Source organism: Epinephelus moara, chromosome 20 (genome assembly GCF_006386435.1).
Source record: "Epinephelus moara isolate mb chromosome 20, YSFRI_EMoa_1.0, whole genome shotgun sequence".
In the NCBI taxonomy this organism is placed as follows: domain Eukaryota; kingdom Metazoa; phylum Chordata; class Actinopteri; order Perciformes; family Serranidae; genus Epinephelus; species Epinephelus moara.
Genome location: NC_065525.1, coordinates 23,692,667 through 23,719,028, shown reverse-complemented (window position 1 = coordinate 23,719,028; position 26,362 = coordinate 23,692,667). Strand labels below are relative to the sequence as shown.

Here is a 26,362-nt window from a genome sequence, read left to right as displayed (position 1 = left end):
GCTCCCGGAACCCCTGGCTTAACACGCGCGCGCTGAGGGCGGCTAATTCCCTGACCGTTTCATACGGGAGGGAAAGAAGCTGTGATGCATATTACCGATGCAAGAGGTGTGTGTGGGTGTGGGTGTGTGTGTAAGCCAGGGAGGGAAGAAAGAGCTTACAGGTGACCAGACGTGGACATGAACCTCGCCTACCCTCTGCAGGCACGCGCCTCAGATGACGCAAAAATATATTGGTGCAAAAAGAAATTTACGACCATACACAGTGCAGCAAACATTATTTTATTTATTAATTGACATGTATGTATTCAGTTCTCTTAGCAGCCAGAACAAGCATTACATTACAATCATTTGAAATAGAGAAAAGCAGCTTTCATTAGTTTATTATAAGGTTTATGCTCTTAAAATGTGATAAACTGACCCTTCTATTGGCATTTTTTTGTTTTAATTACATAGCCAATCTCAAAAACCTGATGTAAAACAAAATCAGAAAACTTTTTAATCACTTTTAAATTATTCAAACATCTAAACAACAAACATCAGTCTCAACAAACTTATACATTTTAAAAGAAAAATTCAAATTACAGCAAAACAGTCAAAAAAAGTAGTGCTTACAACTGGCAGGTTTGTTTTATTGTTTTGTTTGTGTTGTTATTTGTGAGTACATTTTGCATGGATACACACATACTGTCTGCATTTATAAACTCTTTCTTTCTGTCTTTAGGTGCAGTGTTTGGACAGACAGTCACATGCAGTGACAGACAGGACAGTCTGGTGGCTCCGAGTGCCATTGGCACACAGGATGGGAACGCTGAGAGGCTCTGTCTCCACAGCAGCACAGCACACACACTCCTGCTCCACAGCAGCCCTCTCCAGGGAATACATGGACTTACTGCGACATTTGCCCTGATAGACAGACAGACAGACAGACAGACAGACAGACAGACAGACAGACAGTGGGGGACAGTGTTACACCATGATTTCATTGAACTTTTCAGGCTAATCCTAGGGGGAAAAATATTAATCATTGTGTGTGTGTGTGTGTGTGTGTGTGTGTGTGTGTGTGTACTCTCTTACCTCACAATAGTGCAATTCTATCTGCTGCTCTGATTGGCAATCATCCACTTTGATGTAGTTAAGCGTTCCTGCTGTCCTCCGACACTCTGGCTCAGTACCTTCACACATGCACACACTCTTATTAAAATCACAGTGTCCAAATTTTTCAAAATAGTGTGCCAGTCTCGCAGAGGGCACAGCTCTACTTACACATCTCACAGCAGGTTGTTCCAATCTTGCTGACTTTCCCCTGAAACAAACAACATAAATATTTATTACAAATTTGAGGCAGATACAGAGAGTCAGGAACAGGAATACTGGGAGATGTATAGAGAGCACATGTTGTGGCTGTAGTACCCCCTGGTCAAGGCAAGTTTGGCGGTCAAAAGGAGGGCAGGTAGTCACTTTGGTTTGCAGGACAAGATCCCCTTTACCGTTTACACCACAACTATACAGGCTGCAACCATCTTCGCTAGTAGTGTTCACCTGGAGGGTGAGAGGCACACATGTACATGCAGTATTTATATGTCAAAATATTAGATTTCTAACATTAAAGCATGTCTATCTTTCTAAATTTTGGCAACAATACTCCACTTTTCTAAGTAACAAGTACAGTATGACATAGCAAGAATTATATTATATTATATTATATTATATTATATTACGTTATAGTATAGTATACAGTATTGTATTGTATTGTATTGTACAGCATAACATAGTGTAGAATAGTCAAGTATAATATAGTATAGCATAGCCTAGTGTACTGTAGTGTAGTCTAGTATGGTATAATGTAGTATAGCATAGCATAGCATAGTAAAGTAAAGTATAGAGCAGTGTTTAATAGTATAGTATAAAACAGTATGGCATAATGTGGTGTAGCATAGCATAGCATAGCATAGCATAGCATAGCATAGCATAGTATAGTATAGTATAGTATAGCATAGCGGAGTATATTATAGTATAGTATAGTATAGTATAGCATAGCATAGCATAGTACAGTACAGTATTATATTGTATTATATAGCATGGCATAGTATAGTATAGCATAGTGTAGTATAGTATTGTATTGTATAGTATAGCATAGTATACTATAGTCTAGTATAGTGTAGTACTGTATAGCATAGCATAGCATAGCATAGTATAGTATAGTATACCATAGTATAGCATAGCATAATATAGTATAGTATAGTATAGTATAGTATAGTATAGTATAGTATAGTGTAGTGTAGTCAACTATAATATAGTATAGTATAGTATAGCATAGCATAGTGTAGTATTGTATTGTATTGTATAGTATAGCATAGTATACTATAGTATAGTATAGTACTGTATAGCATAGCGTAGCATAATATAGTATAGTATAGTGTAGCGTAGTGTAGTCAACTATAATATAGTATAGTATAGTATAGCATATCATAGTGTAGTATAGTATAGTATTGTATTGTATAGTATAGCATAGTATACTATAATATAGTACTGTATAGCATAGCATAGCATAATGTAGTATAGTATAGTATAGTATAGTATAGTGTAGTGTAGTGTAGTCAACTATAATATAGTATAGTATAGCATATCATAGTGTAGTATAGTATTGTATTGTATTGTATAGTATAGCATAGTATACTATAGTATAGTATAGTACTGTATAGCATAGCATAATATAGTATAGTATAGTGTAGTGTAGTGTGGTCAACTATAATATAGTATAGTATAGTATAGCATAGCATAGTGTAGTATAGTATTGTATTGTATTGTATAGTATAGCATAGTATAGTATAGTACTGTATAGCATAGCATAGCATAGCATAGTATAGTATAGTACTGTATAGCATAGCATAGCATAGCATAATATAGTATAGTGTAGTGTAGTGTAGTCTACTACAGTATAGTATTGTATTGTGTCGTGGCGAGTCTTATAGTATAGTTTAGTATGGTATAGTATAGTATAGTATCGTGTCGTGGCGACAGTATGGTATAGTTAGTATAGTACAGCATAGCATAGCAACTTATAGTATAGTGTAGCATAGCGTAGCACAGCATAGCATAGCCTAGTGTAGTGTAGTGTTGTATAGTATAGTATCGTATTGTATCGTATCATCTAGTATAGTTTAGTGTAGTATAATATAGTATAGTATAGTGTTGTGTTGTGTAGTATAGTATATCTTTACATAGAACAGTATGGTATAATATAGCATAGCCTAGCATAGCATAACATAGTATAGCCATCTGGAAAATTTTGTATTAAAAATATAAAAACATCAACATCCTCATCATCATTATAAGGTTTCATTGCAACAGAGAATGAGTCTGCATGAGCATGCATTGTCTTCTCTGCTGAGCACCTACCGGCACACTGATCAGTTTTCCATCTGGCCTTTGCATGAAGCACGCAGTGGCAACACATCGACCACAGCAAGCATCTTCTTCCTTCTGCAGAGTGTACCCCTGAAAATATTGTGGTGGTTAGTATTACATGTTAGTTCATAAACAAAGACATCAGAGGGACATTTACTACAAAGACATAATTTGCCTGGACCCTTTGGTGCAAATAAATAATTCACTAATCACCTCTGTGAATGGAGTGAATCGCAGAAAACGTTGTGGGCGCAATTTAATGATAAACACGGAGGGAATGTGGAAGTGGATTAGAAAATCTTTGACAAAAATGATGGGGGTTTGAATTCACTGGTTAGTCATGATGATGATAATGATGACAAATGATAATGATCATAATAAAAAATAATGACTCGATGACGGTTACCATGGGGCAAGTGGCACAGCTGATTCTCTTGCAGGACAGTCTGTATTTCTTCACGGCACCGTCCTCCACCATGCACTCACAGTGTGTACACACGTCCACCATCAGTCTCTCCCCTGCCTGTACAATCACACATAAACAGATGGAGCACTGAAAGAACCATTCAAAATGTTCCAATATGTGAGGAGAGTGCTACGTGTCTGCATGACTTACTCCTATCACAGTGTTGTTGAGGACACAGGCATTCATAGGAGCTGTGGAGAGAAAAGCACAAATAATTTAATTGACATTAATTAAACAGAACATTAAAACCCCTCTAACATTGCCAACTGGTATTATTGTTGGCACTGCTGTTCCAAAGACAATCTGATCGCTTTCGGTTTTCCTCAGAGCCTTGCAGTTACCAACAACACAGGACAAACTACATTTTGTTTTCCACAGTTCCTCTATTGTTCCACTGCACGCCATTTCTGCTACTGGGAGTAGTGACCGCAAAGACCTCACATTAATACTCTTTGGTACCTGAGGATGGCTACTAAAGAATACAAAAGCGGTATCCTCTTCCTGTTTTGGTTGAGAAATGGTTGACGCACTTCTGTTGTCCTGTAAATGGAGCCTTCATTGTCACACGAGATCGTACCCCGTGGCAGACAGAGCTGCACAGTGAAAGCGAGACTTACAGAAGACCAATCTAAACACAGACTATGTCATTATTCTGTAGCCATTACAATGTGCAATCAACATTCACATCATAATGATAAGTCAAAGCAAAAAAAAAAAAGTCTATTTCATCTTTTAACCCCTGGCTTTGTAAGGTCAGGTGAGGATAAGGAGCTCTGGTATGGCACCAGTGTTAGAGAGTCATCTGCTGGACGGATACTGCTACTGCAACTCAGTGAACTGAGTGTATGATATGACTGAACTTAGTGGAGTGAAAGCTTATTGTTTCAGGCATTTGAAATCATGCCTGGTAGTTAAAGGGTGGTCTCCTCACTCATAATGCCTCATAATGGGTGTAATTGCATATGAATGTAAGTTTACCGCAGTGGCAGCGAGGGCAGCAATCCTGGGTGTCGCAGCGTAACTCGGTTCCCAGTGGGCAGGATGGAGTGTCCATAGCAGAGCAGCTGACATTCGTTGCAGAGATGAACACCTCGTCTCTCACTTTCATACACTGATGTAAAACACATTTATCATGTGGGGACTGCCATACCTCTCCCACCTATTAACAGACACAGAGATTACATTAAAATCCAATACAAGAGAAGAGAAAAGGCTCCATTGGAAATATACACTTGTCTTTTTTCTGTACATACAGACAGAAATATATTGCCAGGGAGGAGTGATTGTTATTTAAAAATTAATTAAGCTGCATATTAAATTCTACACCATACCCTACAATGAGTGCTGTTGACAATATCAAGAAAACAATAATTACAAAGAACTGGTTGCCTGTATTATTTAGGCATGTATGATTTCTCTGCACACATACACGTCTGAGGCTTTGCCCAAATATTGTGTCTCCTCGCATCTTTCCCTCTGACTCCACGCAGCTGGTTGGTGTGCACTTCCCACAGCACTCTCCTGCTGATGGACTGTATGTGGAGCCCTGAAATATATAAGAAATAAAAAAAGATTAATGGTTATAGAAGCATAATGTAAATGTGAATGTCTGGTGTGTGTGTGTGTGCGCGTGTGTCTCACCTGAGGGCAGGTTCGATCACACACAGGCGGAGTACACTGTGCAATGTGCAGTGGTGTGCCTTTGTCCTGGAGCTGGGTGCATCTGCACTTCTCACATCCTTGCTCCCATTCACTCCCCACTGGGTGAACCACGCCACCAACCACACACACCTGCAGAGACATGGGATGATAAAGCAAGGATAGTTTAAACAGTAACAGCACAGACATTAAGAGTGATGCATTCAAAGTTGCATCCAAACATGCGCTCACCTTGTCTGGCAGGCAATTAGTTTCTGTGCAGCCACAGTCGTTGGTGGAAGAGGACGTGATGAACCCGGCAGGGCAGGTGTGGGTGGAGTTCTGGCAGTTGCACACACATTCAAACACGTCGCAGCACTTTGTGTTTTTCACTGAGAGTCGGCGGTATGCGGGACAATCGGGGGGAGCTTGAAGAGCGCACTCTTCCTTTTTGCAGACTGCGAGGGGGGAAGAGAGATGAAGAGAGACATGTGAAAGAGATCACATGGATGTGTGCTCTGTTTCATGTCTCTGTGTGAGCGCCAGAGAAAAGCTGAGCCAGAACATCACAGGGAATATGTTAGAGGCATACCGCACTCGTGTATAGGTTGACATTCCCCGGGGTTTTTCAGAACTGCGGTCTGACCGTCCTCACAGCGGGGCACTTCAGGCAGGTCACAAGTCACCAGATCACACACTGAAAAGTCACAGAGACAGTCTGTTGCAGCTGGGTGCAATACACACTCTGAGATGCCATATATACATAGAGCAATGAAACATGTTTAATAAAGGTGGCTGAGGTGTATTCATTTGTCGATAGCTCTGATGTGTGAGCAATGTATTCTGGCATTCAGCACCAACCTTCCAATATCTCTTCTAGGTGCTAATCAGACCTAGTTTCACACGCATATTATATTGAACACTGACAGGTCTGTTCTTCTTGCTCACATTTAATGAGGCCACTGCAACATTGGATCTGTAAATAGAAGCGTAATAATGCAGCATAGTGTCTTTTACATACCACACTCATACTCTGGGCAGCACTTAGACGCTCTCCTCTCTCTCAGGACCTCACAAGGTCCACACACTGGAGCTGTGTATGCACAAAGATGATTACGTGTTAGATCCAAACCCACAATGCAACACTTGTAATATTTTTTTGGTTTATACAGACACTACTGTCATGGTAGCAGTGACAGAATTAGTGCTTGCCTTTGACATCATTGCAGGGCCGGGCAGTGCAGTTGATGTGTTGGTGGTCCAAACACATGCAAATTAAACATGGGTTCTCATCTGGTACCCAACTCTGCATGTACTGTACAAACAAATCAAAGCATGTTCATCTTTATTGGCTGTATTGGACATAAGCACTAGAGGGAGCTCACAGCACACTTTAATGGTGAGTACTTTGGTTGCCCCATCCAATTCTATCAGCATGTGTTTCTGTAATTAAGAAGTTGATGTAAGTCATATTTTTCTTCTCACGTGTCTCACCGTGTACATGTGTCCATGACGGTCGACACACTGCCTGCACGCCTCTGGTGATACACACTGTCCGTGCTGCAGAACCGTCCCTCCAGTACAGAAACAGCCCTCAGTAGGTGTGTCCATACAGGACGATTCGTTACCCCTGGCAACCGACCAGTCGCCTGGCAACGCCTGTATGCTATCACAGTCGTCTACACACCCTGTCCGACATGCATCATACTCCATGGAGCGGGGGCACTGTAACGCTGTAGCACACAGATCAGGCTAAAGTTTAGGGTTAGGCTCGGACTGTTTGAATTGAAACACATACGTAAATCAAAAACCGACTTACGGCAGAGGTGGGGGCTCCTCCAGTCCACACACACACCTCTCTGTCTACAGAGGCGTGCGTAAGCAGAAATAAGCTCGCACACATCTGACTCCTCACATGTCTGCTCCTCACACTTGGAGAGGAACACCTGGACAGGGATGTGCACGTGGCACGGTTCAAACACCTCAGAGCGTAGGGCCTGGCATCCCATCGAAGCTCCTAACATACACACTGCCCTCCGCTTTGGCAGACACACGCCATCATCTACAGCCACAGTCCAGTCCGAGATGAAGGCTGGCTGGTCATCGGTGGAGTTGCCATTACGTAAAGATAGGACGTTTGACTTCTCCTCCCCACAGGCACCTGGAAGAAAGATACAAGGAGACAGATCGGAGGAAGGAGACAGTGTTAATGTTGCCCTGGAAGCAAATAAAGAAAGACAAACAAGGCTGACTTATTTAACACGTTTGAATAAATGGGTCTTTATTAATGTTACCGCAGAGTCCAGCAGTGTGGCCTGTGGTGGTGGAGCTGAGCAGAGTGATGGTAAACTCATTGCTCTGAGGAGTGAAAGTCAGGACGTAGCCGTGGTCTGACTTCAGCTGCAGCATCACTCCTCCGTAACGTATTAGCTCCAGGCCAGCAAACCGCCACGGCAGTGCAAGTTCCTCCCGATCAATCACTGCCTGCTCGAACAAACACAGTCAGCACATCCATTCTTGAGAACTATCAAATCATGTCCAACAAAAAGAACGTTGAAATTACAAATGATCAACACACTAATTCAATTTTTGGAGTGAAACATTATTTTAAACAATTTATTTATATGAAATAAATATGATTTATAAAATATTTCGATTTGTTTTTTTACGTCTTAACTTGCCTTGTGCCTGAACACACTTCAAACCAATAAAATCTAAAACTGTACTGCGATAATCATCTTTGTTTATTTTGTGTGTGTGTGTGTGTGTGTGTGTGTGTGTGTGTGTGTGTGTGTGTGAAAATGTTGGCCCTTTAAAAATGTGTCCCAGATTCTTGTCGACTCAGTCAGATTTCTACAAAAACATAATTTAATCAGGCATTAAGGAAATTTGCTTTATCACAAAGACTCCTGTCTCATTTCCTGGTTTCCACAATGGCAGGAATGCTACTCAAGTGCTGGTAAGCTTTCTTTTTTTCTTTTTCAAAACTAAATAAAATTATGGTTTAAAAATGAGTATTTTGATAAGCACAAACATAACTCTTAGAAACTTTGAAAAATAAATTGGCTACTCACTACGACTGCTGTGAAATCATAAATATATAACTTTCTGTCAACTCCATAAGAGCTTAAGAAAAAATAAATCACTGAGAAGATGGCCAATTACAAGGTTTAATAGTCAAGACTTTGATCTTTTAGAATATATTTTTCCAGCCTAATTGAACAGTAAAAATAAAAAACCCAAATAACGTCTCATCCTTTTTCTAAAGAATAAAAAAACAACCCTTCACAGACTCAATTATAAGGATGAATTTCAGGGCAAAGCCACACTATGCATCACATACAGCTTACCGTCATATCATCCTTCAGCAGCACTTTATGCGGCCCATGGGTCACCTCCATGGCTTTCATGCAGATCTGGTTGTAATTTGCTGAGTCTTGACATGGCCCTGTGTGGAGTTTGACCTCTGACCCTTCATTGATGCCTCTGCTGACAGTGAGAAGTGTGTAGGAGCACAAACCCTCCCCATCCAGCCTGAGCGCCAAGCCGTCAAACCTCACCACATGATTGGTAGAGCTTCCCATACACATGCCTGTCAACACAAACCGCACAAAAGGAAGTATAAGTCAGTATAAATAGACTGGAGTGCAAGCCTCCGGCGCTCGTTGTTAACAGCCCACGTGGGACGTGATGTGCACTTAATATAGACGGGTTAAATGTGATGCTCGAGACTTCAGAAGCCATTTGATCCTTTTGATGTACATACAAGGGCATTCCCAGTGGCAGCTACAGGCCTCCTGGACTCTGACAGGTGGCATGTTGTTCCTGCAGGCCGGCGGCTCCAGTCTGTCACAGCTGACTTTGTGGTTCTGCACCGTCACCGCCCCACTTGGGTGGCACAGGAGAGAGTGACAGCCGTCCTCCAGGAGCCATGACTCACCGGGCTGAAGCACATGAACGGACAATTCGTCACAAGTAATGCTGTGATGGCTGTAAAAGGTGGCTGTACTGCTCTATTATGTGTTCAGCGTCAGCAAACATTACTCACCTTTCTCTCATTTCCATTATCATCAACACACAGCCCTGGTGGACCAGCTGAGATTCAAAGCAAACAGCCATAATGTTCCATTATCACCATCATTATAATGTATTATTATTAAAACTATACTTAGGAGCAGATTTATTTCTTAGCATTGATTATTTTTACCTGGAAAAATACAGCTCTGTGTGTGTGTGTGTGTGTGTGTGTGTGTGTGTAAGCACCTCTGCAGATCCTCTCTGTGAAACCGTGGTCCAGACTCAGCAACATCCGTAACTGATCCATGCTGTTTAAGTGCAGAGTGTTGTCTTGTTTGCCATGGCGACCAAGCACGTCGAGCTCACTCTTGTCGTAGCCTGGTCCCACCCCGATGGGGAACACTGACACACCTGAGGAGAGAGACTCTTCAGTGACACTGGGGTAACACTTATTAATCATGTCAAACAGTGGTGAGTTAACTACCTGCTGCCAGCGCCTCATTAGCTCCTTCTTTCACGTCGTCAGCTGATTTGTCCGTCACCAGCATCACCACAGCCTTGGCTACACCGACTCTTCCACCGCTCTGTGGCGAGATGGCCATCTGCACAGCATATCGCAGCGCAGAGCCTGCGGACAGATGGAGCCGTGAGCACGACTGCTTTAATGTGTGCGCAAATATTAGTTTAGGTCTTTACTACCTAGTGCGGAGGAAGCGGTGGTCCTGCTCGGGATTCTGTCCATAAGGCTCAGGAGGTTAGATTTGGTCTGTTCATTCTTCCAGGTGAACTCTGCTGTGTTGGTGTCTCCATACTGAACCACGCTCACCTGAGTGCCACTCAGCCCTGCACACACAAACAAGAAGTTCAGTCACAATCAATATAAAATGCAGGGGAAGGAGATCTGCAATCTGGCTACTTGAAACTTGAATGAGCATATAAGCATTAGTACTACAGGAGCGTCTTTGCACAGCCTGCACCTGGGGTACTGTCTGCTGTGGTAGACCCCTGCTTCTATTGATCTTGTACTAAGTGCCTGTTCCTGTGCTGCCATGATTAGTGCTTCTGTGCTGTCTTTCAGTCCAGCTTTTTCCAGCCACTGGTAGGATTTCTTGATGTCGGCCACTTATTCAATCTGTCGGTGGTACATGTCATGCAGGGGCTTGTCCTTCCATGATGGTTCATTCTCTGGTTTTTGCTGCCTGAGGTGTTCACTTAGCAGCTCATCTGTGGGGGCCATCTTCCTGATGTATTCCTGGATCTTGGTTGTTTCGTCCTGCACAGTGGCTCTGACGCTCAACAGTCCTCTGCCCCCCTTGCTACACTTAGTGTACAGTCTCAGGGTGCTGGACTTGGGGAGCTTCCTTGTCTTGATATCAGTGGCCTCTATTTCCACCTTTGGCCAGCTTATTATACCAGCGGGGTATCTGATGACTACCTGTTGATGGCTCGGACCTTGTTCTTTCCGGTCAGTCGACTTTTTAGGACCTGACATATTCTTTGTAGGTAATTGGCTGTGGCTGACTTCCTTGCGGCTTCCTTTAAAGTCATGGGGACCCCATTTAACAACAGCAAAACATCAGTTTACAATCTCTCCAACAACTTTTGCAGTATAATCGAAGTCTCACACGAGTAGCTCAAATGCACACATATGCCCTCATGTCCGTGTATGAGACTATTTGTAAAGAAGTGTTTTAAATTAAAACATTTTAATGTGAAATGCACATGTTTAGGAAGTACTGAGCATACAACTGAATAATTGAGACTACGCTGCATACACATTCTGAGTAACTAATTTAAAAATGGTAATTTTTCAGGTTAGGTTTTGCTTTAATTCCATGTTATAGTTTTGGAAAATGCACACACTAAAATAACATGTTAGCTCTTGTTTACATGTCTCCTCTACTCTGTGTCCCTCACTGGTTTCCAGCTATCAGAATAAATGACTAGAAAATACTAGGTGACCACACAACACTGAGTTATTATTCAAACTGCTGTTAAACCACTTATGATCTCACTAATAGCAAAATGGTCTAATGGCAAAAATCCCAGCTCCAGATAATTGTTAAAATATAAATAGAACATATTTCCCAGAAAGACGGATTGAGAACAGGTAGAACTAATGAAAATACTGCACATCAGCGAAATGCAGAGCATGTTACATTAAAATGGGCTGGGCCTTTAGGGGCTGGGTCACACCTACCTATGTCAGCAGTGTTGATGAAAGCTTTGACAAACGTCCTCATGTCCTCAAACTGCTCCCCAGCCTTCAGCAGGAACAACACATCCATGGGCTTCTTACACGGCACTGTGCAAAGAAATGCTCACAAATTAATACAGGCTAAGGACTCCTTGTGGACTGAATGATTAAAAAGAGTATGTCTTCTGTACCTGTGGGTGAGAGTGTTGGGAGGACCAGAGGTGGCAGCGTAGGAGAGCGGGGCCTAACTGAGGTGCGTGTGATGTTGATGACACGGTGCACCAGGGTGGTCAGACGGTTGTAATCATCAACAATTAGGGGGCGTTGAGGGGAGCTGAATGGCAGCAAGTCAGTCTCGCTTATTTTGGGTCCGACACCGATGGGATATACTTGTGTGTGAGTGCTCGTTGATGGCGGGCGTGTCACTGTGTCAGTAGGTGGGTTTTCTGTCACGAGGAAGACCAGCTGAGGAGGGGTGGGGCCGCGTGATGGCTGGACCGTGGTCATTTCTTTAAGAGTCGTACTGATAGCTGCACCTGTGTTTGTCTTGCTTCCACCTCTCCAACGTATCTCCCTCAGTCGTTGCAGCAGCAGGGTCCTCTGCCGCCTCAGCTCCCACCTACGGATCTCCACAGTGACCGTTACTGAGTACTGGATCACAGTGATACGAATAAACTCCTCCTCCTCTGTCAGCTGTGAGATAACTTCCTCCAGGAATTCGAGCGACTTGTTAAAGTTGGCCTCGCCGACCGCATTGGAGCCTTCCACGATGAATGTCACATCTTTGACGTGAGAGGTGGGAAATGGCGATGTGGTGATGGGAGACAGGCTAGAGGGGGATGTGGATGTAGGAGTGTTGGGGAGATGTTGTGTGGGGTTGGGCTCCAGACGAGGAGTCGGGGTCGTGGTGGTTGTGCTCTGCCGAGTGGTCTTTGGCGCCGGAGGTTTGGCCACCTCAGGCTCCAACCCCAAGGTGCAGAGGTAATCTGTCAGCTCCAACAGACGCTCAGGCAGCTCACCTGTGCTGCTAAGTACATAGGCCCTGTTTTCTGGGTTGGCCTTGGTGATGTCGTTAATCTGCCCCATGTTTACCCCGGGACCCAGCGCCACTGTGAGGGTGGTGATGGATTTTTTTCGGAGCATTTTGACAATGCCACGGACGGAGCGAGGGTTGGCACTAGCAGTCAAGATGATGGCAACGCGGCCAGCGTGTTCACGCTTGTTCTTGTCGTAGATGTTGATAACCAGATACTTGACAGCCTCATCCAAGAAGGCTGCATCTCCTCCTGTGTAATGCAGCTCATGCACAGTCTTCTTAAACAGCCACTTCTGAACCTGCAGGCATAAATGAGAAGATAAAGCAACCAGGCGTAGACCAAAGCAGCTTATTTCTGAACTAAATTTGACCAACAAAGAATTATTGCACAGAATGCTTCATGCAAGAATACAAACATTTCTGTGTCACACATGTATGTATGTATATGTTTATCTACCTGCAGGTCGTATGTTTTAACTCCAGAGTGGTAAAGCAGCACCGTGGCTCGAGTGTGAGCGGAGCCCATGCGAAATCGTTCAACCACCCCCAGTATGAACTCTTTGGTTGCCTGAAATTCGTCTTCGCTCAGGGCTTCCGAACCATCCAACAGGAACGCCAGATCCATGGCACGGTCACACGTGCCCTCGGGCATCAAGGTGGTGAAGGGCAGGGTAGTGGAGGTGGCGTAGGCAGGTGTTGGTGTGGGAGTGGTGAATATGGCGGTGGAGGGACAAACTTCACAGCTCAGTGTGTTGTTGTCACAGTGACTTCGGAGTAGAAAAGAGAGCATCTTAAAATGTGCAGAGAATTAAACTACAAAGCAGTAATGGCCAAATCCAAAATATGATGACGTGTTGCTGAGTGCTCTGATGCAGTATTACCATATCTTGCAGTGGTCGGGGTCATCGTGGTTCAGGATAACCTTGTTGCCATGGGAGATTCTGTGACCCTCATGGATACACACCTGACACTGAGAAGGATCTACACAACGCATGGCAACCTCGTCCAGTAATTGGCCTAAAAAAAAGGAAAGCTGAAGTTAAACTCACTGACACTATTTGCATATTTGTACAAGAATATATCCAATTATTTCTATACTGTTTTAATATTTTACATGCTCAAATATTTTGCATTTGTTAGTTATGTATGTCCAGTGTATATTATTGGCACCTGGGGGGCAGCTGGCATGGCAACCTTCCACACATGCAAGCGAACAGGGGAGGGGGTCTGGGTGCTGGCAGGTGACGGGACAGGCAGGGCCACAAATATTATACCTCCACTGGCATAACTCCTCGCCTGTGCTGGGGTTCTTTGGGTTCAGCTCCTCACAGCTTACAGCTAAAAAAAACAAAGGTTAAATTACAGATTATTTCATTAATCGCGTGACAAAAAATAATTCTAACTACATAGGCCCCTTTCTTCAAGATAATTACAATCTGTGACCTGTATAATTAAGCATCCAGAAATGCAGAAAAACCAGTTCTCAACTATACTACAAAAAATAGATTTTTAGAACATCACATCTGATATCAGAAAATACAGCAGATTCTTATCTGCATGGTAAAACAAAAACCTGATGCTTGAACAAAACCCTCAGAAGATAGTCATAGTAACTTCCCATTTACATAGAGGAACTACAAAAGTGTTAACTCCAGTTGATAACACAAAAGGTGTCATGTGGGAGAACAAAAGCTGTATTGAAAAGTGGTGGTTTCTACAAGTGCTCTAAAAACAGAGAAAAGCTGCATGGAAGATGACTTGTCTTCCTTAATTAGTTTTTTTCTGGCAACTTGATTTGAACAGCTTAGACGACACTTTTAACTGGTTTAGCTTGGTTGAGCCGACATGATGTATTTTCCTGACAACATAGTTTATTTCAGCCTGAAAGTTACATGATGAAACCGATAAATGTCTGAAGTAATGCAACACTCACGACAAAGATCATTGGATCTCCAGCTGACGGACACACCCCTCTCTGAACAGGCCTGAGCGTAGGCCGCGATGACATCACAGAAGCACGCGCAGTCGCCCACCGATGGGCAAGAGCATGCTGCCTCCACACACATCTCTACGTATGGTTCTGCATCCACCTAGATACACACAGGGAAAGGTGAAGAGAGGACCAACTACATGAACCAAACAATGCATGTGGTGTCATGGGATATCTAGTGCATCTGTAATTAAACTCACCTGGCTGTTGCATTCTCTAAAGAGAGGACCAGTGATCAAACGGCATGACTGCTCCACAGTTACCAGCTTGACAATGTTGTCGCTGCAAGGTGCAGGTATCTATACACACAGGAACACACACATTTACTGTGACAATATCCACAACTTTTCTAATGTACTGAAGAGTGTCTTTCCTACACTATAAAGACAATAGTTAGTAACTATCAGACTAGTGTTTTTGCATTTTTGAGGACATTAACTACCAAATATGCATGCTTTATATGGTGGCAAACCATTCTCAAAAGCAGAACCTACACTTAAGGTCGGTTTCAAACCTTTCAGGCAGCCATTGATTTTCTTGTCGTGTCAGTATGGTACAAAACTGAATTGCACAGATTTGCCTTAGGAAAGTAATCCATCACAGTAAACATGTAGCCTGCTTCATTTTTTTTATCATCTCGTCTATTGACAGCCCATCTGGTATACTTATATTTCCCTCCACAAACAATACAAGTCCATGGTCCTAAGTACTGTAGATCTGGGTGCAAGAGCAGGACCATATATGGAACCTTACTGTATACAGCCACATCTAGGTCAGTCACATTACAAGAGCTGTTTCTAACTGCCGTGAAACCAAAGCTAGAGAGGAATGCTGTTATTTTGGAATTTAAGCGAACCAACCCTTTAATCTAAGACCAGACTTTACCTGTGTTACATCAGCACAGCTGGGAACAACCTTCCAGGAGTTCCCAAAGTGTGAGGAGTCCACCTCCAGCTGGTTGTTACTGCTGATCAAGTCGTTGTTGACGTTCCCATCAAAGTTACCACACAGACCGCACACCCGGCCCTACACACAATAAAATGTATGCAACAAAAATTATGTTTAATATAAAATGAATAACACAAACAGGGTCCATTTAGTCACAAGTATAGTTATTATACATACCCTGTATGTGGCTGAGATGTGAACCAGGAGGCGAGTTCCCTTGTCCCAGCTGAGGGAAATGTGTTTCCCCAGCAGCACTGTGTAAAACTGACTGGACTGGACAATCTCCACCTGTGAACTCTGCAGCACCGGCCTCTTCATCCTCACCTATGAGAGAGAAAGATGGCATTCATGGATACAAATACTCACAGGTCAAGTCTGAAAAGTATGATTGCAAGAGTCAATCAATTCTCAGGTTGTCTTTTTTTTTTTTTAGTTAAGCAGAAGCTGGAAATGTGTCAGATATCTGACATTTGGTTGTGTGTGATAAAGTTTGCTGCGACAAATTAAAATCCTTGAATGGTTTATATTTAAATGTTATACAAAAGCACCATGCTGTTTGTCCCTTCATTACAATGACAAACCATATTCAACAGATTGTGTTACCTCTCCATGTTGCATAAGAATCAACCCTCCCCCGTAGAAGATCGTGATAGCTTTTGCACAGCGACGCCCCACAATTCCACAGGCCTCGCTCTCCACCAGCACTCTGAATGAACCCTCTTCTCCGTTACACATATCCTATACATAGCGAAAGTAGAAAAAGATAACAGAAGGGTAAGGAGATGAAATACACATTGCATTTTTCTGTTTTGACACCAGTATTCTGTGCAACTCACCCTGGAGCTCTTTTTGGATCTGTCTCTTAGTTGGACCAGAATATAAGGTAACATTTGTATGTATATATGTCAGTATGTATATGAGATTGTGTCACTGCTATGGAGTTGTATTGTTCTGATGTGTTTGCAATGACTTGACGGGCTGGCAATGGGCTTAATGTGTGTTTAATCAAGCCCTAAATGAATTAATCTAGGTGAGTGGGTGCACCTGTGGTGTAACCCACATATAGGATGACTCATGCATGCCTCATTTTGCACTGAGGAAAGTCCAATATAGACTGAAATGTTTGCACTTTTGCAGCCTCTGCACTTTTGCATATTTTTTCACTGTCTGTACAGCCTTGTAATGTATCAAATATAAGCATTTAAAATCTAGACTGTAGTCTAAATCTGTTTTGTTCTCTATGTGCGAGTCCTCCCTTGCTGCACTACACAGCTTCCCCTATTGCTGCACAATAGAAGAAGACAAACAAAGTTTTAAGGTTCAGCTCACTTGCGAAACCCCTTACCTGAACCAGAACATACTGGCAGAGGCCGGGGAAGGAGTATGTGAGGCCATCAAAAGTGATGTAATGCCCCTCCCCCACGGTGCGGCACACACCATCGCATGGCTTCTCTGTGCAGCGCCACTTCCTGTTCTCACAAACACTGAAAAGGAGGAAGCCTGTTAAGTGACCTTATTGCAGGTACTCCCCTTCACAATAATGTGTGCAAACAATCATTATACCAGGTGTTGCAGTCCACAGAGATGGTCTGTCCTGATGCATATGGCCTGTTGTTATGGTAACAGGGACACTGTTCGGGTGCAATGCAGTCTCTGCGGTGACGCACCTGAAATCAATCCACTTATCAATCAGCATGTTCTATTTTAGTTGTTTGGGTGCTTTATCTACAACACACAACCTACTGTGCCAGGTGGACAGAGGCAGCCAGGGATGCAGGCGAGGCTAACACAGGGGAGATCCAGATTCTGGCAGGTTCTGGCACACTCAAGGCCTTTTTCTCCTGCATCACAGTCTGTACGGGTCAGTGGAGGAGGGCACTGTGCTGACCGGCGCTCTAAAAACAAATACCAGTATGTTCATGTAGTTAGGTTCCAGGAAGTTTGTGATAAGTTCCTAAAATGCACGGACATTCAATAGAATTCCTGTAAGATATTAAAAACTGTACCTCTGGATGGTGCCAGGTCATCGTCATAGAAGAGGTCAGACAGTAACGTACTCATTTCAGGAGAGCTGCAGCGCATGGAGCCGTTCTCACAGTAGCTACACACACAAGAAAAACACATAAAAAGTGAAAGTGTATCTCTGAAACACAATAACCATTAGCATATCGTCTCTGGAAATGCACATCGAAGTTACTGACCAGATGCTGTTGTGATCCGCGTAGACATCATTAGGCTGGTAAAGCTGTCCGTCGTGCAGACAGGTGCACAGGTCAGCTGTCACACATTCTCCGGAGTCGCTCAGGTACTTTCCAGCAGGACAGAAGCAGCCTTCCTCACACACCCTCTCCCCCTTGCATCCTGCCTCGGCGCCAGACAGAGCACGGCACGTCCGGTCGCACACACTCCCACAGGCCTCGTACACCTGGCCGCTGGTGCACTCCAACTCTGATAAAATCAAATCAAAGGTTAAGGTTTAGGGATGTGTTCTCAGATAAAATGTGCTTTTATCTGGAAGAAATAGTGTGTTTTCTTCTCTAGCGTTATGATCAGGGCTCCCACACCTTAAACATGAAAATTTAAGGATTGTTAAAGGGACTTCCAGGCCCAATTCCCTCAAATTAGAGCACTATACATAGCATAGTTTGAGGCATGGATCAAGGTTCATTACTTTTATAACACTGAGAATTTTTTATAATGAAAAGTAGCAGGCTTTCCAGAGATAGAGGCTTGAATGTGTTAACACTTCTCTATTGTGTTGTTACAGTGATGGCAGACAATATCAAAAGATCTTCAATTTCTATTCCTGAACAAAATATATAAATTTAAGCACTTCGATGACCCATCTCCATTTAATTGCAAAAAAATTAAGGCCTTCATTTTCCCCCTCAGATTCACAAACTTTCAAGGATTTCAAGGACCTGTGGGAACCCTGTATGTTAGATCTGTGTTGTTTGTATTGATTGTTGTTGTCGTCTTGATGATATAAATATACAAACTGACAGATTTATAGTGGAGCTGATGTCCTGATCCTCAGCTAATTAAAGTTAGGACTAACTCAGATTATTACTGATGTTTAAATTTGCTCTACAGTACTGTTTTCTGCCTAAAAATGGAATGAGATGTTTGTATGTTTACTGGTATATGTGCACAAGAATGATCATCTATAAATGAGTTCAGTTACCACAGAGTGAGGGAGACCTCCAGTTGAGCAGCACTCCTCTGGCAGTGCAGGCAGCGGCATAGGCAGCCAGAGCAGAGCAGAGGCACTCCTCCCCGTCCACACACGCACACACATCATAACGACAGAACCGCTGGAATGGCCCTGGGTTCACCAGATAGTGGCACGCACTGAACACGTCTGTCATCATCACCGCGCATGCCTCTTCTGCAAAACGCACTGAAAGGTGCAGGAGGGAGTGGAGGTTATTTCTGGTAGTGATGTGTGTATGTGTGTATCTATATGTGGGTGTGTATACCTCTTTTCGGGTTAATGGCACATGGATCAGTCTCATGTTTGTGGGCAGGTTCACAGTCTCCATTGATCCTCCACGATTGGCTGAAAGCCTGAGGACCCGCCTCGACCAGACCAGATCCAGACAAGAAGTCATCGCCTTGGTTACCATTATAGTTACCACAGAGACCGCAAGTCCGCCCTGCCCATCGTGGTCCCAGCTGGGGAGGTGGACAGAATTCAGAAGAGTTGTTTACTAATCTTTTCACATATGTTCCATTACCAAAAAATGTCTTTCATATCCTTAAAAGTGTTCTACCTTTAAAAGCACACGGCCCCGACCATCCCAGTCCAGATGAAGATCATCTCCAAACTTTACACGCACAGAGGACTGCACAGATCTCTGGATATGCAGATGGCCTGTAAAATTGCACACAGAAGATGACTTGAATTCAACAATGTAAACAATTGAAACTTTTCACAGTCCTCCCAATAATTAACATTATTGTGCTGATAATAATGCAACAAAAAATTGACCAAACTCAAGAAATCAGGCAGACAAAGATGGATTCACCAGTTCTCTTGCTGATCCACTTAAGTTATTGTTATCATAAATACAATACCATATACAGCACAATATGCTCAGAGGCTTGAATGTGGATCTTATTTACTATTCTGCCAAGGCAGCATACCATGATGCATTGGGGTCTGGATGTCCATGCTGTTGACAGACACGATTCCTCCATGCTTCAGCTTCACAGTCATATCCTCCAGAGAGGGCAGGCTGAGTGTCACTGAGCGTGTGCACACAGCATCCTGATCATCTGCACACTGAAACACAATACCAACAGTCAAAATACTGTCAATGTCAAGCAGCTAGTGGTATGAAAGTGACAGAAAAGAAAATCAAAAACATCCTTTACCTGTACGTTTTCAATGATGACAGAAAACTCGTTCTCGGCGCAGTCTCGTGCCAGCAGATACTGACAGTGACCGGTGAAAGTGAAGAACTTGTTGTCAAAGGTTTTGAAGTGAGACTGGCCCACCACCAGGCACTCACCTACACACAGAAAACAAAGACATGACACAAGGAATTTACAACCTTAATTTACTTGTAGAAAACATAAGTCAGTGCACCGACTACTACTGTACATCTCTCACCAGGGCAGCCTTCATTGGTGCATTCCCAGGAACCGTGACGACACACACTGTAGGAAAGAGACAATAAAGGCTATGTTTACACTGCAAGCCTTAGTGCTCAATTCACATTTATTGCTCCAATCTGATTTTTTGTCTGGCTGTTCAAATTATTCTTTAAATGTGGCCAAGATCAGATTTCAGTGTGAACTTATCCTGAACTGACTCGAGTGTGCAAAAGAACAATAACAAAGACGTCACACACACAGCACCCTGGTGCACCGAAATAAACATAGAGGCCACAGACGCCAGCATTTACAGTTTCATTCTTTAGTTGATGTGCAGTGGAAGACAATGGATTTGTTAGCAGATGATAATGAGGACGAGGATGAGGAGGAAGACAGCCATATTTTTAATTATGGCTTTTTGTGGAGCAGTGGCTGCTACTTCTGTACAGAAGTGTGTTTGGATGCGGAGTTGGAGTGGTGCCATCCTGATGTGAATGGCTGGTCAAGGAGGTCAAGGGCTACTTGAAACTATATCTGTCCATCACTGCTGTTTGTGCATGTTTGTATTTGCCGAGTGACTCCCGCCAGTGCAGAATTATGACAAATGTTGATACAGAGTGATGTAAAACTGTTTAGATTGAGGTTCCACTGCAAAAAATCGGACCTATATCTGATTTAGTGTCACATATTAAATGGCCCAAATCAAAAAATTAAAAGATGAGATTCCATGTGATTTATGCTGGTCACGCTGTTATGAAAAAAAAAAAAAAATCTGAGTCATAAATGTGGAGAAAAATCAGATCTGGGCCACTTTTGCCTGGGTAAGGAAGCGCTGTATATCTTTTAACATAGCAGTCTTCCTGTCTATTAATACATGTTCCTGCCTGCATTATTGCTCCCTCACCAGGTGTTGCAGTCTTGAGAGATGGTGGATCCTGGAGGGAAATGTCGTCCCATGTGCACACAGGAACACTGAGATACCTCCACGCAGCGATTACCATCCAAAACCTTACCCACTGAGAAACAAACACACACCATGTTACAACTGCAACACAGCAACAGGCAGAAAGAGGGAGATATGGTGAGTGGGAGGGTTACCAGGGCATGTACAGCCATCCACACACTCCTCCTTGCAGACCTCCTGGATGTTGAGACTATGGCAGGTTGTAGAGCAGGACTTGGTGCATTCACTGTACTGCATCCCGATGGGACACTTGGGGACTGAACACAAACACACATTACGCTTATTAATTAGACTACATATCTTGCAACTACCTTTGTACTAGCTGACAAACTTACAGCACTGGCTCTCCTCCAGCCAGCCATGAAGGAGTAGCCCATGGGCGTGGCACGTGCGAGCGTACTCCAACAGGATTGGACAGTAGCAGTCCTCCCCATCCTTCTGGTCACAGTGACACGCCTCCTCCTGACACAGTAACAGGAAGGCCTCGGGAGAGACCAGGTGGGCACAGTGCAGAAACACGCTCAACGTCTGCAACACGCTGCAGCCGGACAAAATCTACACAAACACATATACATGCAAAATTAAGCTCAAAGGAACGATGTGCTAAATAAAGGGGGATTCCATCGTTTCAGACAAAAGAAAACAGTTATTTAAATCGTATATTTTTGTTTTAAAAGACACCAGTTGTTAGTGACTGAAAACATTAATATTCTTGTCTTGTCATGCATAAGCTGTAATGTCTCGTCTAATCTCTATAAACAGAAGCATTCTGGTTTCTGCTTGTAGTCTGTTTGCAGTACGAGCATTCTTGACCAATCACGTTTGAGCTGGCTTTGGTTGCATGCAGGTAAACACTGGCTGAAAAGCAATCTCGGAGCCCATTGGCTGTCATCTGATGACACTTCATATTCAGATATCTGTTTATACAGATCAGCCAAAATGTTGCCTGGACATGTCTCAAGTTGCTAATCTAACTATAAACACGACCTGTGCAAGAAGGAGGAAGTCATGGCTCAGATATCCACTGGCTACATCGGAACCCCCAAAATATTGACCATTGCCCCCAGAGGCTATCATCAGCAAAAGCCAGTGGGTTTCAAGATTGTGTCTTAACAGTTCACGTAAATAAGCGGTACTGAATATGACATTTGTCATCCTGAGGGAACAAGACTTTGATATTTGAAAACCGTAATATAAGTTATGCAAATAGAGAGATAAAGGCCAGTAAGTACCAGCTGTCATGATAAAATAAAATATTCAGATATATCAACGCACATATCTTAAACTCTTCAACTTGTATTCAAACTGCAGGAAGTCCAGTTACACACTGAAAGAGCACCTAGTTCCTTCAGAGACACAGGAAATGTATCAAATTTGCAGTCGGTGCAGGAGATACTGATCACATCCGGTGGTTTAACACTAACATGTAGCTTTAGCTGGTCTCATCACACGTGGGCGTTCATGTGGAACAAAATGTTCTCGCCAAAACTGGCAGATTTTTTCATACCAGCCCACCCACTAGGACTACATCATACACATTAGTGAGCTGCACTCACACCTGTCAGATCTGTATGCTACCGGTGGCTCCCTATTAATGAAGCTCATAAATATACTGCGTATGAAAGCCCAATTGCCCAGGAGAAAAATGGGTTAAAGTTTCTGATGGTAAATCAAAATTGGAGAACACAAGTTAAAAGTTTGGCTTGCACGGCCCTAATTATGAGGTAGTAAGTCAGACGTCTGACACATTTATGATATTTTGGGGCATCTTGTGGCTTTATTAGACGGAAGAGAGATGACAGGAAATGATGGGAGATAGAGAGAGTTGTATAATGACATGCAACAGAGGGGTGAAGACGTGAAGGTGTGGTCCATAGTTCGCACCTTACCCCCTAAGCCACCAGGTCATCCCATGAGATTTAGATAGTAGGTCAAAATTTACCTTGTAGAAAATGGAAGGCAAAATCCTACTATAGTACCAGATATCTTTATATATATTACTGCACTGTACCTGTCACATTATCACTGGCAGAGACAAAATTATAACACACTAGACAGAATTAAATACTGTATGCAGAGAGAGACAGAGATGCTGGGTTAGTACGTGTAAGCAAGCTGCAGTCAAAGGTTTTTAGCACAGTAAAAATAATACCCTATGAATGCCAAATGCTTTTACATCCAAGGTCCAGATCCTGTCGTGCCTTAATGTGTGTCTATCTTTATTTGTGCTGCCTCTTTGAATAAAAGGTTTTATATTATAGAGAGGAATTTCTGTACATTTTCAGATCGTTTGAGAACATGTATAATGCAATCACATCCCTCCAGATGTCCTAACACATGCACACGCGCGTGAATTGTCCTCTTACCGCTGAACTCTCTTTCGTGCTGTTACAGGAGGTGCTGGGACTTGAGACACGTCGACATGACTGATCAGCACCCTTCACGGCCCACGAGTTTGCAAAATCATAACTGTCCTCTGTTAGGAATCCTACAAAAACACACACACACACACAGAGAAACACACACATGAACGAGTTGACAGATTCCACCTAATCTCATCCTCCCATTACTGTTCCTCTTGCTTTCTTTTACCTTGTTATCTTTTCCTGTACCGGGCTGCTACTCTTCCTGTTGCCGAGAGCCAGTGACTCAAATCATTTCCTAGATTCCAGTAATAATGAACTCTCCCTTGTTTCACTCTTTCAACATTCACATATCCCATACACACACAATTAAAGACTTTTGACCTACCCTCTTGCGCAGTATATTCATCAGCTGATACAGAGTTAAAGTTGCCACAGAGGCCGCAGGTGTGGTTGGCATGGTGTTTGGTCAGTGTCAAGGCAATGTTGGCTGCGTTATCAATGGTAACAGTGAAGCCAAACTCCTCACTCCAGAGCTTATAAAAGCCGAGCTCTGAGCCCACAAACACAGCGTGAGAAGCATAGGGAACGGAGACTCTGCAGAAAAGGAGAGACACATCACACTTCTCCATTATCATCATCAAATAAGTCAATATGAATGCACACATAATTTAGAATTTGTGCACGATAACTTAAATATTCAATTAATCAACCTTTTTTCTCCTTGTGTGAGCCGTCCGTCTGCAGACAGGTGCAGCTCAAAGACATCCCCCAGAAACAGAGTGACTCCAGTTCTTTTGCCATTGACAAAATCACCTGCAGATTGAACACACATTTATTTTCAAATCTTCGACTGACAGAAACAATCTGATTTTGAAAATTAAAAGGGCTGTTGAATGAGTAAGCTATTTCAAATGTCAGCATAGGCGTAGATTTCGGAGGGGACACATCGCCCTCATTATTTAGAACACGTGTAAATAAATGAGAGACATTTACACCATAAATTGATGGAGAGAAGGCATAAAAGTTCAACAGAATGCGGGTAATCAAGTTTTCTGGCGGAGGACACTCAGACCTCCTGTTTTATATGTATCCCTCCCCTAATGCTGAAACGAAACCTAAGCCCTTGAATGCCAGTTTAAGTACAAACACTTTCAGTGCACACATCCCTGTGAGAATCAGACCCATGGCAGTGGAGATGCACGAGCAACTGAGCTGCACTGGATGAGCATCACGCCATTGGAATTCAAATCTGTTTGTTTCTTTATTGAATTGTCTGAGTGTGACTCACCCAGCAGTGTGAAGGAGCGATGGCTGCAGTCTCCAGCCAGCAGGTAGCTGCAGTCTCCAGGAAACTCATACAAAACCCCGTCAAACGTGTGAACATGGTGTCGTCCGAACAGACTGCATCTCCCTGTCATACCTGCCACGCAAGCTGGACGCACACAAAATACACTAATGTGCAACTGACTGCAGAAGTACGACAACAGGAAATCTTATATGAAACAGTTTAAATATTAATAGTCTGTAAGACAGTGTCACTTTTGAGTGCAAAGACTGATGTCACACTCACCTGTCAGATGCAGGAAGAGCCAAATTTCTCGCAAATACCTCCTCATGCACACCTGAAACATGTATAAATATGCTCTCCATTATCATCATCATTATCAATACCAACATCATCATCATCCTCTTATATCTAAATATCACATTATTCTGTGGCCTGTTTAAAAAGCCCCTTTCTTCAGCTCTCCAAAGTCCACTTAGTCCTACCTCCATGGCTCCAGTTATTCCACAGAGTTGCAAAGAAAAGGCAAACACAATCCAAAACCAGTAAATCCAAATGTTGCACGTTTAGACCTCACACAGTCAAGACATAATGATGCAGTGTGATGGTCTGCGTCAAACACTGGCTAAACTGAGAAGTTTGGTCAAACGCTCAACCACCCTGGAAATCTGTTTTATAGCAAACAGCACACCCCCACCCCGCTGCCACTGGCTTCCCTTTAAGACTCCCTCCCCTCGCCAGGTTATGTCAAACAGGGCAGAGTATCACCCCGTCCCAAGCTCAGTGCCTGCAGACTGACACCATCAAACACACTCAGAAGGACAATACCAGGATATGCCCACTGATCGCCTGGCTGAGTGATTAGTCTACACATACGCAACTGTATCGGCGCCAACCCAAACAATTCTTGTTAAAAACACACTTACTGGAGATATCTCACGCAATAACACTGCTGCTGTGGTGCTTGTGCATAAATATGTGACTAAGCTGCTCCAAAATAACACACTCGTAAATACACACACAGTGGGAATGTGTATGGATCAACACTCTCAGGTGCAAATGTCAGCTATCAGTTGGCAAAATGACAAAGACAGTATTGTGCGTCCAAATATATGCCTATCCAATTCTGGCAGCACTTTGCAACACTGTGACACTGTATGCTCTAACTGGTGTTTTCATTAGGCCTCTCCTCAGGCTGGAAATTACTGTACTCAATGTACTGATGATCAGGTGACAGCAAAATTAAATGAAGTGAGTCAGCACAGTCTTTACACGCCTGCACAGTCCTGAGGAACTAATCAGGCATATTTAGATATAATACCTGCAGGTGTGTGCCATGGGTGTGTACGCTCTTTAGAAAAAGGGCAGGTGATACAAAAAAATTAACGCAGGCTCCGTTTCATTTAGGGCTGACCTTCAGTCTTAGAATGCTCGGTTCAAATATACCC

General features: G+C 43.1%; 1 protein-coding gene across 1 annotated transcript; it reads right to left on the bottom strand.

Moving 5' to 3' along the window:
* Positions 1-272: 272 nt before the first annotated feature.
* vwf (von Willebrand factor) lies at positions 273-25,576 on the bottom strand. Its single transcript, XM_050073959.1, has 53 exons — positions 25,400-25,576; positions 25,200-25,251; positions 24,918-25,061; positions 24,340-24,442; positions 24,015-24,223; positions 23,630-23,751; positions 21,599-21,818; positions 21,398-21,520; positions 21,204-21,315; positions 20,316-20,362; positions 20,078-20,214; positions 19,847-19,985; positions 19,474-19,574; positions 19,180-19,375; positions 18,885-19,100; positions 17,902-18,148; positions 17,707-17,801; positions 17,444-17,595; positions 17,264-17,367; positions 17,046-17,184; positions 16,304-16,438; positions 15,878-16,024; positions 15,638-15,778; positions 14,953-15,051; positions 14,696-14,852; positions 13,933-14,100; positions 13,644-13,779; positions 13,220-13,529; positions 11,918-13,061; positions 11,730-11,834; positions 10,229-10,372; positions 10,014-10,157; positions 9,776-9,940; positions 9,561-9,607; positions 9,279-9,456; positions 8,863-9,104; positions 7,807-7,996; positions 7,332-7,673; positions 7,007-7,245; positions 6,725-6,827; positions 6,534-6,605; positions 6,105-6,209; positions 5,765-5,970; positions 5,516-5,665; positions 5,304-5,420; positions 4,853-5,033; positions 4,025-4,065; positions 3,815-3,931; positions 3,400-3,498; positions 1,411-1,539; positions 1,264-1,303; positions 1,075-1,172; positions 273-903 (listed from the first exon to the last, which is right to left on the bottom strand). The coding sequence occupies exons 1-53, from the start codon at positions 25,403-25,405 to the stop codon at positions 718-720; spliced, it is 8,541 nt and encodes a 2,846-aa protein (XP_049929916.1). The 5' UTR covers positions 25,406-25,576; the 3' UTR covers positions 273-717.
* Between the last annotated feature and the right edge of the window lie 786 nt (positions 25,577-26,362).